Raw genomic sequence first — 14,899 nt, 5'->3', positions numbered from 1 at the left:
GCAGATTAGTGGTTGCCTGAGGCTAGGGATGGAATGGAGAAGAACTGCAAGTGGGGAATGAAGTTTCTTTCCAGGGTGATGGAAATATTCTAAAATTGGATTATAGTGATGGTTATACAACTCTGTAAATTTATTGAAAATTATTGAATTGTACACTTAAAATGGGAAATTTTGGCATGTGAATTATATCCCAATAAAGCCTTTTTAAAAAAGAATAAATGGTTTCAGAGGTTATTTTGGAGGGATTGAGCTCTCTTTATAAGTGTAATTGTAGACAAATATAGTTGATATTTTTTGGTTCTGCATAATATTCTAGGTAAATGAAATGGAAAACTAGATAAAATAATATGTCGTATCCTGAATCTTATTTACTGGTTAAGACAGGGCATTGAAAGCTAACTTTTCCCCCCAGGATTTCATTAGGAATTAGAGTTTTTGTGGATAGTGGTGCTCAGTATTATAATCTAAGTTGAAGGGGTAGTGATTCATATATATGTTTATTTGTTGTGATTTTTAGATATCAAGATCTTGATAGCTCTTTCTCTCTACACACACACACACACACACACACACACACACACACACACACAGTCTTCAAAATTAGAAAAGGTGTCAAATTTTTTTTCTCTAATTCCATCTATTCTGCCAGTGTATTTTTGTTTTATCTGCCCTTTCAGCCCACCCGAGTGTCATGTCTTATGACTGAATAAACACTGGGCTGCAGCCTGTTAATGTGTTCTTTTTGATTTTTCAGCACTTTCATTTGGACCCTTGGATGCCCATTGAACAGATGCTTGAGAACTGCAAGTAATCTTCAGATTGTAGCATAACTATAAGGCCTGTCCTCTGTGTGGGGAGGAGATCACCCATGTGCTGTGGAAATGAACGGGGAGCAGCAGATTGATGCAGGTATTGGTTTTGCTGAGCAAAATCCATTCTTCAGAGTGCAGAATTCCATTACTTACCTGTGTTATGTTGTCTGGCTTATCTTTCTACCACTAAATGGGAAGCTCTTTGAAGACATGAGTTGTCTTTCTTTGTACCTGGCAGAGAACCTGGCACTGAGTTGGGGGCGGGGGTACTCAGCATGTTTGTTGAAAAAGTAAATAACTTTTACGAGCAGACTTCATTAAAAAAAAAAAAGAAAGTTAGGTTCTTTTGAGGTAATTACCAATTCATAGGAGCTTGCAAAAATACTGACAGTTCTCATGTACTATTCACCCAGTTTCTACTGTAAGTTACATCTCATTTAAGTATAGTACAATATAAAAGCTAGGAAATTGATCTATGTATAAAATGTATGTAGTTCTGTCATTTTATCATGTGTAGATTCCTGTAACCACCACCTCAGTCAAGATACAGAACTATTCCATCACCACACAGAGCTCCTTTGTACTGCCCCTTCATAGTTACACCTACTCCTCTTCCCCAATATTCCCTAACCCCAGGTAACCATTAATCTGTTCTTCATCTCTGTAATTTTGTCATTTCCAGAATGTTACATAAATAGAACCACACAGTATGTGACTTTTTGAGATGGGCTTTTTTCACTGAAAATAATGCCCCTGAGATCCATCCAAATTCTTGAATGTATCAGTAGTCTGTTCCCTTTTATTGCTTGGTAGTATTCCGTGGATATACTGCAGTTTGGTTAACCGTTCATCTGTTGCAGTACATTTTGGTTGCTTCTAGTTTTTGGTTTTTATGAATAAAGCTGCTATAAACAATCATATACATAAAATTTCATTTTTCTGGGATAAATGCCGAGGAGCACACCTACTTTCCAGAGTGGCTGTACCATTATGCATTCTTAGCAGCAGTATGTGAGATCTGATTTCTTCACATCCTCGCAGCCGTTTGGTATTGTCACTATTTTTATTTAAGTCATGCTGATAGATGTGTAATGATAGCTCATCCTGGTCTTAATTTTCTTTCCCCTATTGGCTGAATGCAAATGATGTTGATCAGGTGATGCAGGTGATGTTGAACAGGTGCTTACTTGCCATCCCTGTATCCCCTTCAGTACCATGTCTTCGTGTTTTTGGCTCATTTATTAATCATACTGTTTGTTTGCTTTTAATAATTTTTTTTAACTATAGAGGTTTCCTGAAAACATCTTTTTTGAAATATTTTTCTTTTTTTTTTTTTTTAATTTAATTTAATTTTATTTATTTATTTTTGTCTGTGCTGGGTCTTCGTTTCTGTGCGAGGGCTTTCTCCAGTTGCGGCAAGCGGGGGCCACTCTTCATTGCGGTGCGCGGGCCCTACACTATCGCGGCCTCTCTTGTTGCGGAGAACAGGCTCAGTAATTGTGGCTCACGGGCCCAGTTGCTCTGTGGCATATGGGATCTTCCCAGACCAGGACTCGAACCCGTGTCCCTGCATTAGCAGGCAGATTCTCAACCACTGCGCCACCAGGGAAGCCCCTATTTTTCTTTTTTTTAAGATATAATTCAAATACTATAAAATTTACAGTTTGAGAGTATACATACTGTTCAGTGGTTTTTAGTATATACACAAAGTTGTGTGACCAACACTACTACCTAATTCCAGAACATTTTCATCACTCCTCAGAAGAAACCATTAGCAGTCATTTCTTGCTTAATCTACCCTCTGGCAACCATGTCTACTTTCTGTCTCTACAGATTTACCTATTCCTACTTTCTTTTTATTAATGTTTGCATGGTATATCCTTTTCATCCTTTCACTTTCTTTTTTTTTTTTTTAAATTTTATTTATTTTTCGCTGCACTGGGTCTTTGTTGCTGCGCGCAGGCTTTCTCTAGTTGTGGCGAGCAGGGGCTACTCTTCGTTGCGGTGCGTGGGCTTCTCATTGCTGTGACTTCTCTTGTTGAGACGCACAGGCTCTAGTCACGTGGGCTTCAGTAGTTGCAGCACGCAGCTCGGTAGTTGAGACATGCAGGCCCTAGAGCGCAGACTGGCTTTAGTAGTTTCGGCGTGTGGCTCAGTAGTTGTGGCCCATGGGCTTAGTTGCTCCGCGGCATGTGGGGTCTTCCTGGCCCAGGGATCGAACATGTGTCCCCTGCATTGGCAGGCGGATTCTTAACCACTGCACCACCAGGGAAGTCTCTCATCCTTTCACTTTCAACCTGTGTAAATCGTTATATTTGGAGTAAGTTTCTTGTAACAGCATGTAGTCATTAAAAAATATTTTTTTCAGTCTTGTAATTGGTGTAGACCATTTACACTTAATGTAATTATTGATATGTTAGGGCTCACGTCTGCCATTTTTGTCCATTTGTTTTCTCTGTTTTTTTAATACATTTATTTATTTATTTTTAGCTGCGTTGGGTGTTCGTTGGTGCCCACAGGCTTTCTCTAGTTGCCGCGAGCGGGGGCTGCTCTTTGTTGCGGTGTGCGGGCTTCTCATTGTGGTGGCTTCTCTTGTTGCGGAGCAGAGGCTCTAGTCACACGGGCTTCAGTAATTGTGGCTTGAGGGTTCAGTAGTTGTGGCTTGCGAGCTCTAGACCACAGGCTCAGCAGTTGTGGCACACGGGCTTAGTTGCTCCACGGCATGTGGGATCTTCCCGGACCAGGGCTTGAACCCACGTCCCCTGCATTGGCAGGCAGATTCTTAACCACTGTGCCACCAGGGAAGCCCTGTTTTCTCTGTTTTTTTGTTCCTATCTTTTCCTGCCTTCCTGTGGGTTACTTGAACTTTTTTTTAGAATTTCATTTTGATTTGTCTGTACACTGTTCTTGAGTGTTTCTCTTTGTATAGCTTTTTAGTGGTTGCTCTAGGTATTACATTATATATACTTAACTTATCACACTCTGCTGGTTTTATCATTTTGTTAATTTGAGTGAAGTGTAAAAATTTTACCTATTTTTATGTCTCTTTACCTACTCTTATTTATAATAAACTTGTCGTAAATATTCATCTACATGTTTTGAGAACCACATCAGATATTGTTAAAAGTTTTGCTTCAACTGTCAAATATAATTTAGAAAATTCAAGAGGAGAAGGAAAATGTATGTTTTCCAGTATTTTTACTCTTTTCATTGTTTTTTATTCCTTCCTGATTTTCCAAGATTCCTTCTCTGTCATTTCATTTCTGTTTATAGAATTTCCTTTAGCCATTTCGTTAGGGTAGGTCTCTTGGTGATAGAATTCATTAGTTTCCCTTCATCTGAGAATATCTTAATTTTGCCACTCATTATTAAAGGCTGTTTTTGCTAAATATAGAATTCTGAGTTGAAAGTTCTTTTCTTCATCTCCTGAAAAATATTGTGCCTTCTGGGCTCCCTTTCTGATGAAAAATTTCCTGTCATTGGAATTCTGTCTCCCACCACTCCCCTTAAAAGAGGTATTGTTTCTCTTGCTGCTTTCAGGATTTTTTGTCTCTAGTTTTCAGCAGTTTGACTCTGTGTATCTGTGCACAGATTTCCTTGGGTTTATCTTGTTGGGAGTTTTCTCACCTTCTTAAAACTATAGGCTTACGTCTTTTGACAGATTTGGAACATTTTCAACCATTATTTCTTCTAGGACTTTTTCTGCCCTGTTCTCTTTCTCTTCTTTTGGGACACTGAAGACACTTTTGTTAGATCTGTTGCTATTGTCGCACAGCTCTGTGAGGCTCTTTTCATTTTTTTTTCTCTCCGGTGTTGAAATTGGGTGTTTTTTATTGCTCTTTAATTTTGATGTTTTTTTCCCTGTCCTCCTCATTCTGCTGTAGAGCTTATCTATAGAGGAGTTTGTTTTGTTTTGTTTTTTGGTTATTGTATTTTCAGTTCTAAAATTTCTGTCTTGAGCTGGGGAGGAATGAAAGATGGGAATAGCTCCAACTTAAGAGCCACAATCCCACTATTCTAACAGAGGTTCTGTAACTTGTCTTGATAGATGCTTTTCAGTTTGTTCTGTGCCTTCAGTTAATTTCAGAACTTTGAAATGGTCAATTTTCATTGTTTAGCCAGCATTTTTGCTGCTTTACTGGAAGAGTGGGTTCACTGAGGTACTCACTCCGCTATTTAGGAAGTTGATTTGTTTTCTTTTAAGTGTTATTATTAACTCATATCGTATATACATTACAGATATATTTTGTATATGAATTTGAATCCATTGCTGTCATCATTCATTTGATGATCAAATTGCCTCATTCTAGACCAATGAGAGTTCTTTCAGATTGGTTCCTGTGTTCTTTGGATGTGACGTCATATATCTTTGACAGTTATAGTCCTTGCTTTCTGGCATAATAAGATTCCAAGGTCCCTCTTGCACGTTTCCTGCCCCAAGCTTGCAATCTGCCATTTCTCGGAGGAGCTCTTTTTTCTTTAAGTGGATATGATATTTACAGTCTACAGTCCAGGTGCTGGGGTGCTCATTGATAGCAGATTGCCATTTCTTCTAGGTCTTATCCTTAGACATAACTAGGAAATACATGTCTTTTGAAGAGAAAAGAAAATCAGATGGCTTCATCTGATATTTACAATTTTAATTTAAAATTACAGGGTTTTTATTTCTTTGATTTTATATTCGTGTCTCTTTTCTTTTAGAAATGTGTTGTTTTGTAATGTCTTTAGTATCACTTATTTGTTTTTATCCTATAATATTCATATAATTTTTTCACAATAACAATACCAGCCTTCCAAATATCAGTAGGATAATAGTGTATAGTTTAAGATTTCTTTATGGTTTTGCCTTTAGATATATTCCACTTGGGTTTGCAGTCAAAATTTTGTATTTTATTAATGACTTAAAGGGATCCTGTTTTCTTTGCGGTTTTGACACCAACAGTTAGGCATATTTGTTTAAGTTCATTTTCAGTTTTTAGAATTTTTAATTTAAATGTTTCTAAATTGTGTAAGTATACACATAGTTACAAAGTCAAAATTATATAACAACATTCCCACTTTCAACCTGATAGTATTCATCCTTTTTATTCTTCTCCATATATAGAACAAGTTTTATTACTTTTTATTCTATTTTTCATGTTTTAAAATGTAAAAAGATATGTGTGAGCATTTACATATATATTCATCTCTCTCTCACCTTATACAAAAACGAGAGCTACAATGAAAACTGCTCTGTGTTTTGCTGTTTCACTTAGTGTATACTGAAGATTATTCCACATCAGTATGTGGAAATCATTCTCATTCTTTTTTACAGATGTATAGTACTGGATGTATATACCGTATTTTATTCACCCTGTTCCTTATTGATGGACATTTGGGTTGTTTCCAGTCTTGGTATTACATATAGTACTGCAATGAATAGCTTTGTACATATGTCTTTTTGTATTTTTGCCAGCATATCTTTGGGATAGATTCCTAGAAGTGGGATTGCTGGATCAAAAGGTAAATACATATGTAATTTTGCTAGATATTGCCAAGTTCTTTCACCGGGGTTGTGTCGTTATGCTTTACCTGCTTAATTACCTGCCTCACCATGGAGTGTGTTGTCAGACTTCGGAATTTTTTCCATCTGATATCTCAATGTAGTTTCCATTTGCATTTTTAAAAAATGAATAAATTTGCACACGTTTCCATATGTTTAAGGACTATTTGCATTTTTTAAAAATAAATTCTCGGGACTTCCCTGGTGGCGCAGTGGTTAAGAATCCGCCTGCCAATGCAGGGGACACGGGTTCAAGCCCTGGTCCGGGAAGATCCCACATGCCATGGAGCAACTAAGCCCATGTGCCACAACTACTGCGCCTGCGCTCTAGAGCCCGCGAGCCACAACTACTGAGCCTGCGTGCCGCAACTACTGAAGCCCGCACACCTAGAGCCCGTGCTCTGCAACAAGAGAAGCCACCGCAATGAGAAGCCCACGCACCGCAATGAGAAGCCCACGCACTGCAACGAAGAGTAGCCCCTGCTCGCCGAAACTAGAGAAAGCCTATGCACAGCAACGAAGACCCAATGCAGCCAAAAATAAATAAATAAATTTATTAAAAATAAAATAAATTCTCTTTTCATGTGTTTTGCTGACTTTTCTATCAGATCATTAGTCTAGTTTCTTCTCAGTTTTTAGGTAGTTTTTGATGAATGAGAGATTTTAGTCCTTTCATTCGCTGCTTTTATTGTTGTTACTGTTTATTTTTTATTTTTAAATCAGCATGCTGTTTGAGGGACTAGGGTTCTTGCCAAGGACCATGAATATGAATGTCCAGCCTTGTTATGTTTTAGTGATGGAAGTTGACTTTCTACTGGCTCATACTTCCAGGATGCTCCCAATAAAGTCTTTGTTGGTTTGTTGTATTTCTAGGGAAAAATTTCAAATACATAGAAACGAATGGAAAACAATATAGGAAACACCCACGTACCTACAATGCAGAATTTAGAAATTAATAAATAATAAATTAACATTGTCCAATATTTGTTTTCATTTTTAAAATTGTGGTAAAGTATCCATAACATAAAATTGACCACTTCAGCCATTTTTAAGTGTACTGTTCAGTGGCATTACATACATTCACATTATTGTGTAACTATTACCACCGTCCATCTCCAAAACTTTTTCATCTTCCCATACTGAAACTCTGTACCCATTAAACACTAACTCCCCATTCCCCTCTCCCCCTAGTCCTTGGAAACTACCATTCTTCTTTCTGTCTCTATGAATTTGACTACTCTAACTACCTCAAGTAAGTGGAATCATAGAATATTTGACCTTTTGTGGCTGGCTTATTTCATTTAGTGTAATGTTCTCATGGTTCATCCACATTGTAGCCTGTAGCCTGTGTCAGAATTTCCTTTTTTTTCAGAGATGTGGTGCCGTTTTTTTTATGTATATAAATTTATTTATTTATTTTTGGCTGTATTGGGTTTTCATTGCTGCATGAGGGCTTTCTTTAGTTGTGGCGAGCAAGGGCTACTCTTCGCTGCGGTGCAGGTGCTTCTCATTGCGGTGGCTTCTCTTGTTGCAGAGCACGGGCTCTAGGCATGCGGGCTTCAGTAGTTGTGGCACGTGGGCTCAGTAGTACTGGCTCATGGGCTCTAGAGCTCAGGCTCAGTAGTTGTGGCGCACGGGCTTAGTTGCTCCGCGGCACGTGGGATCTTCCCGGACCAGGGCTCGAACCCGTGTCCCCTGCATTGGCAGGCGTATTCTTAACCACTGCGCCACCAGGGAAGCCCCTCCTTCCTTTTTATGACTAAATAATATTTCATTGCATGCATATAGCACATTTTGTTTATCCATTCATCTGTTGATGGACACTTGAGTCAGTTACTTCCGCCTTTTGGCTATTGTGAATATTGCTGCTGTAAACATTCATGTATAGATATCTGTTTGAGTCCCTGCTATCAGTTCTTTTGGGTATATACCCAGAAGTGGAATTGCTGGATCATATGGTAATTATATTTTTAATTTTTTGAGAAAGCACCAAAATTTTTTCCACAGTGGCTGTACCATTTTATATTCCAAGACCAGCAGTGCACAAAGATTCCAATTTCTCACAGCCTTGCCTACACTTATTTTCTGCTTTTTTGATAATAGCCATCCTAATGAGTGTGAGGTGGTATCTCACTGTGGTTTTGATTTGCATTTCCCTAATGATGTTGAACATGTTTTCATGTGTTTTTTCATTTTTTAAAAGAAATAAAACATAATACAGTTTAAGGCTCTTTTGTACTTTCCTTCTAATCTTCTTTGCTTCCCTCCATCCCCAAAGGTAGCGCTGTTAATGTTGATGTATATTCTTCCCATCCTTTTTTTATACTGTTATTGATCTGTATTTATAAACATTATATTGCAGTTTTGTTTTGAAGCCTAAATTGTATCTTGTGCTTTTCATTCTGCACCTGCTGTTTTTACTTGATGTGATTTTTTTGAGATTTATATATGTCAATATAGTTCATTTATTTCAGCTGCTATATGTAGTAGTACTCCATTGTAGGATTGCCGTAATTTATCTATTCTTCTACTGATTGCTTCTGTCTGTTGCTGTTAGAAACAGTGCTGTGGTGAGCATCCTTGTATTTGCCTCCTTGTGTTTGTGTGAAGCACAGGCTCCCCAAGGGTATACTCATTCAGCAGCTGTTTATCACAGACTTGCTAGTGACAGGCATTGTTTTGGGCAGTGGGGATAGTCAGTGAACAAAACCCTGCTCTTCGGGAGCTTATGTGAATTGGGATTATTGGATTCCAATGGAGTGTTTGAATCTTTGCTCACTCAACAAAAATGTATTGAGTCTCTGCTGTGACAGAGATGTAGGAGTGACCAAAACAAAGTTCCTGTCTTCACAGAGTTTATTGTCTAATGGGGAAGATAAAAAGACATGGTATGCTTGCAGGTAGGAATGTATGCCGTGAAGATAATGAAAGCAGAGGCTGGAGGTTTCTACTTTAGATGCACACTGATGGAAGGCCTTTCTGGTGGAAGGCTTTTCTGGAGAGGTGTTGAGTAGAGGCTTGAATAACGTAAAGCTGTCAATGACAGGGGAACGAGTCTAAGTGGAGGAAATAACAAACACAGAGACTTTGAGGAAAGAACATGGTTAGAGAGGAGTGGCAAGAAACTCAGAGTCCCTCGAGTGCAGTGAGCAAACAAGAGGCTGGTTGGGGATGCAGGAGCAGGGTCGGGAACCTAGGGGTCAGATCACATAGGGCCTTTGCAGTCTCCCAAATTTTAGATTTTATTGTGTGATTAAAAGGTGAAAGATATTGTTGTTAGACCTTGCGCTTAGAGAGATAGCAGTAGAAATGGTGGAAGGTGATTAGATTTGGGATATTTTTAAACGTAGTACCCAGAATTTTCTGATGGATTGGATGTGAGATGTGAAAGAAAGGGAAGAAAGTAAGGATAACTCTACAGTTTTTGGATTGAGTCAAAGTATCAACCAGTGGTAACTTTTACTCAGTTGGAGAGTACTAAGGAAGAACAGATTGAAAATTTAAGTTTGAAATGCCTATTAAGGATCTCAGATATTTGGCATTAGATACTAAATTACAGTCCAAAGCGATTATAGTAGTTACACTCTCACCAGCCTTATGTGATCTATTTAGGTGAATCCCAGATAGATCCCAGCAGGAGACAGCATGTGACACTCTATGGTGTTGAGATTCATTGACAATCAGTGCACTAAGGGAACCTGCTATTTAAAAAGAATACTTAGTTATTTTGTGTGAAAAGTCAATTAACTTGTGAAGTAAGTTGTAAGTTAGGTTTACTAAGTTTATGTTTTTATACCTTAAGTTTTTTTTAATTGAGTCTTACCTGTTTTTGTATTGTTTTGTTTTTAATTCCAGATGCTGGATCTGGAGTGGAAGAAGTGGAATTAAGCTGGGAAGACTATCTAGAAGAGACAGGGTCCACAGCAGTTCCCTACGGGTCTTTTAAACATGTGAGCAGTGACTATATTGCTTGACTTACTATATTTCTTTTCTTTGACTCACTGCACCATCATTAGAGAGTTTAGAGTTATTTTAAGGTAGAATACTTGAGAGAATTTGAGTGCTTTTTCTTTTTCCCTCCTGTTGCCACTTTTATTAAGAAAACTTGACATATTCTAAAACCCTTTTGGTTTTGTGTATTTTTTGCCACTCGATGCCAACTTGTCTTTTTTTGACCAGTCATGAATATTCCTTTATTTTGTCAAAAAAAAAACAAAAACAAAGCCTCTTCAGTTGAAGAAAATGATTTATAGTCTGGTACAGGCAGACCTTGGAGCTGTTGCGGGTTCAGTTCCAGACCACCACAGTAAGGCAAGTATTGCAATAAAGTGCAAGTCACACGAATTTTTTGGTTTCCCAGTACATATAAAAGTATGTTTAAACTATACTATAGTCTGTTAAGTGTGCAATAGCATTATGTCTAAAAAAAAGTACCTACCTTAATTTAAAAATACATTATTGCTGAAAAATGCTAGTCATCATCTGAGCCTTTAGCCAGTTGTCATCTTTGTGCTGGTGGAGGGTGTTACCTCGACGTTGATGCTGCTGACTGGTCAGGGTGGTGGTGGCTGAAGGGCTGGGGTGGCCGTGGCAGTTTCTTGAAAAAAGACAACAGTGAAGTTTGCCCCATGGATTGACTCTTCCTTTTACGAATGATTTCTCTGTAGGTGCAATGCTATTTGATAGCATTTTACCCATAGTAGAAGTTCTTTCAAAATTGGAGTCAATTCTCAAGCCCTGCCACTGCTTTATCGACTAAGTTTATGTAATATTCTAAATCCTTTGTTGTCATTTCAACAATCTTCATAGCATCTTCACCAGGAGTAGATTCCATCTCAAGAAAGCTCATCCATGAGAAGAAACTCCTGGGACTTCCCTGGTGGTCCAGTGGTTAGGACTCCACAGTGCCAAGGCAGGGGGAATGGGTTCGATCCCTGGTCGGGGAACTAGGATCCCTCATGCTACACGACATGGCCAAAAGATTAAAAAAAAAAAAAAAAAAAAAAAAGGAAGAAGAAGAAACTCCTCATTTGTTCAGGTTTTGTCATGAGATTGCACCAATTCAGTCACATTTTCAGGCTTCACTTCTAGTTTTCTTGCTTTTCCACCCCATTGGCAGTTACTTTCTCCACTGAAGTCCTGAACCCCTCAAAGTCATCCATGAGGGTTGGAATCAGCTTCTTCCGAACACCTGCTAATGTTCATTTTGACCTCTTCCCATGGATCACAAATGTAATTAAAGGCATCTAGAACGGTGAATCCTTTCCAGGAGGCTTTTGATTGTTAGATTCATCAGAGGAATCGCTATAGCAGCTACGGCATCATGAAATGTATTTTTTAAGTAGTCAGACTTGAAAGTTGAAATGACTTCTTAATCCATAGGCTGCAGAATGGATGTTGTGTTTGCAGGCATGAAAACATTATTAATCTTGTACATTTCCATCAGAACTCTTGGGTAACCAGGTGCATTGTCAGTGAGCAGTACTATTTTGAAAGGAATCTTTTTCTGAGCAGTAGGTTTCAACAGTGGGTTTAAAATATGCAGTAAACCATGTTGTAAACAGATGTGCGGTCATCCAGGCTTTGTTGTTCCATTTATAGAGCACAGGCAGGTTAGATTCAGTATAATTCTTAAAGGCCCTAGGATTTTTTCATGGTAAATGAGCACTGGCTTCAGCTTAAGCTCACCAGCTGCATTAGCCCCTAACAAGAGAGTCAGCTTGTCCTTTGAAGCTTTGAAGCCAGGCTTTGACTTCTCTGGCTATGGAAGTCCTAGATGGCATTTTCTTCCATCTTCTTCCAAGATAAGGCTGTTTCATCTACATTGAAAATCTGTTGTTTAGTGTAGCTACCTCCATCCATTATCTTAGCTAGATTTTCTGGATAACTTGCTGCAGGTTCTACATCAGCACTCGCTGCTTCACCTTGCACTTTTATGTTATACAAATGTCCTTTTTCCTTCAACCTCATGAACCAGCCTCTGCTAGCTTCACACTTTCCTTCTGCAGCTTCCTCTCTCAGCCTTAATAAAATTGAAGAGAGTTAGGGCTTTGCTCTGGATTAGGACTTGGCCTAACCATAAACCTGAATTAGTATATGGTGAAGGGCTGCCAAATATAGTAAAAATCAAGCATGGATATAGGAAGATGTTGAGAAGGGATGGCTATGACTAGCAGATCATGGGCAAAACTGGTAGAACTCAGAACTCTAGAGCAATGGTAATGTATGTCCAAGCCACTGGCAAGAGTTTTACACGACCAAGTTTGGCACAAAGGAAAGAGGGAAGACAGGGCTGAAGAAGGAATTAGAGATAAACCACATTTGCACAGAGGAAGAGTGTAAGATAGTGAAAAAGCCTTCCTCATGGTGCATGTCTGGTGGAGAGAACAGCCCCCACTATGGGAAAGGCACTAAGCTTTACCTGGGTCTTCTAGAACAAAAGCATCAAACTGGGGAAGGGATGTAGGTAGGAGAGGGGTAGGAATACATGCTGGAGCATCAGAAGTCCCCTACCGTTGGGGGAAGGTTAGGATCACTGAGAAGTTTCCACCCCCAAGACCAAGGGACACAGAATCTCACAAGACTGAGGCTGAATCTCAGAGAATGCTTGTCCCCCACTACCAAGTTAGAAAATTGTGGGTGGTAGAGGTCTGTTTGTGGGGGAGAGGCAAGAGTGTGGAGAGAGAGAGAGAGAGACAGTCACAAAGAGAAGTGTAGTTACAAAAGAGGTGTAGTCACAAAGAGAAGATCTAAATGTGAGGGTGGAGCAGCTAATGTTGAGGGAAAAAAACGTATAGCAAATGAGCCTACAGCATAAATACCAGACAGTGCTAGTGGAATCTGAAGCCTATGGTGCACTGTGAATAACTGTTAGCAACAATAAAACCCAAACACAGCTCTACTCCTAACTAGATTGACTTAACCTTCTCTCTTGAACTTAAGACCTAAGAAGAAACTTGCTCATTTCCGTGAGTAAATACTATGTGTCTCAGTCTTGACTGTTCTACCCAGGATGTCTAGCTTTCAACCAAAAATCATGAGAGACACACAAGAAGGAAGAGAAAAACAGCACACTGTCAAGAGGCAAAGCATTCAATAGAACCAGACTTTATGACCCAGATGTTTAAACTGTCAGAGAATTTTAAATAACTATGATTAATATGTTAGAGGATCTAGCAGAATAGGTGGACAACATGCATGAACAGAAGAGAATTTCAGCAGAGATGGAAACTATTAGAAAGAATCTAATAGAAATGAAAAATGTGGTAACAGATGAGTGCCTTTTTCAGGCTCATCAGTTGACTAGACACAGATGAGGAAGGAATCAGTATACTTGAAGGTAAGTCAGTAGAAATCGCCCAGACTGAAATATAAAGAGAAAAAAGTGGGGAAAAAACAGACTAGAACACCCAACAGCTGTGGACAATATTGAAAAGAAAAAAAAATGTAATTTGTGTGTAATTGGAATCTCAGAAGGAGAAAAGAGCAGAGGTGAGGAAGAGATGTTTGAAGGGATAACGGCAGACAATTTTCCAAAGGAAAACAAAGATACTACACCACAGATCAAAGAAGCTCAAGCAATGCAAAACAGGATAATTAATAACAGTAAAATGCACCCAGACACATCATATTCAGACTGCTGAAATCCAAAGGGAAAGAGAAAATCTTGAAGGCAGCCAGAGGAAAAAAAGACACATTACAAATACAGGAACAAATATAAGAATTATAGTGAAATTTTTTTGGGAAACTATCCAAACCAGAACACAGTGGAGTAAGATCTTTAAAGTGTTGAAAGAAATGAACCTATCAACCCAGAATTCTGTCCTCAGCAGAAATTTTTTCCAGAAGTGGAGGAGAAATATAGACCTTTTCAGGAAAACAAAAATTAAGAGGTTTCATTATCTACAAAAAAGTACTAGGAAGTTCTTAAGGCAGAAGGAATTTGAAATAAGACAGAAACTTAGATCCACACAAAGAAATAATAGAAATGGCATAGATGTAACTAGATATAAAGTTCATTGTTTTCCTTATTTTTAGTGTCTCTAAAAGATACCAGTTTGAAACAACAACAGAAAACTGGTAGCAGTATATTGTGTGTTTATAGCATATGTAACTATAGTAGCACAAAGGATGGGAGGGAGGATTTGGGAGTGTATGGTTGTAAGATCTTTGTGCAACACATGAAGTGGTATGGTGTTATTTGTAAGTAGACTGCAATTAATTAAAAGATGCATATTGAAAACACTTCATTGTTAAAGGTTTTAAAAAAATTAACTTCTTCCTCAATGTTTTACAACCACTAACATTCTCCATTTCCAGAACTTTTTCATCATCTCCAACAGAAACCCTGTATTCAGGGTTTCTCCCCTGGGTGGCTCCTCCCACTCTCCTCCCCCAGCCCCTAGTAACCTCTATTATACTTTCTGTCTCTGTGAACTTGCCTATTGCACTTAGTGAAATCATACAATATTTGTCCTCTTATGTTGGCTTATTTCACTTAGCACATCATTATACTTTTAAAAACTTTTTTAGTGGTTGCCCTTGT

The 14,899-nt window shown here is 38.5% G+C and overlaps 1 protein-coding gene across 9 annotated transcripts in view; it reads left to right on the top strand.

Annotated features, from left to right (window-relative positions):
- Positions 1–14,899, top strand: part of SFMBT1 (Scm like with four mbt domains 1) — a 135,153-nt gene that overhangs the window by 70,788 nt on the left and 49,466 nt on the right. For 8 of the 9 annotated variants that reach the window (XM_082414451.1, XM_082414448.1, XM_082414445.1 and 5 more), the window contains 2 exons: positions 755–909; positions 10,210–10,304. In XM_082414451.1, the coding sequence (XP_082270577.1) occupies positions 882–909; positions 10,210–10,304 (123 nt within the window). In that variant the 5' untranslated portion in view covers positions 755–881. Of the gene's footprint in view, positions 1–754; positions 910–10,209; positions 10,305–14,899 lie in introns of those variants that run through there. The other variant, XM_082414453.1, reaches the window with a different exon arrangement.

The sequence above is a fragment of the Balaenoptera physalus genome, assembly GCF_965194825.1.
Source record: "Balaenoptera physalus genome assembly, chromosome: 11".
In the NCBI taxonomy this organism is placed as follows: domain Eukaryota; kingdom Metazoa; phylum Chordata; class Mammalia; order Artiodactyla; family Balaenopteridae; genus Balaenoptera; species Balaenoptera physalus.
The sequence above is the reverse complement of the archived record's forward strand: the minus strand, read 5'-3'. Positions and strand labels throughout refer to the sequence as shown.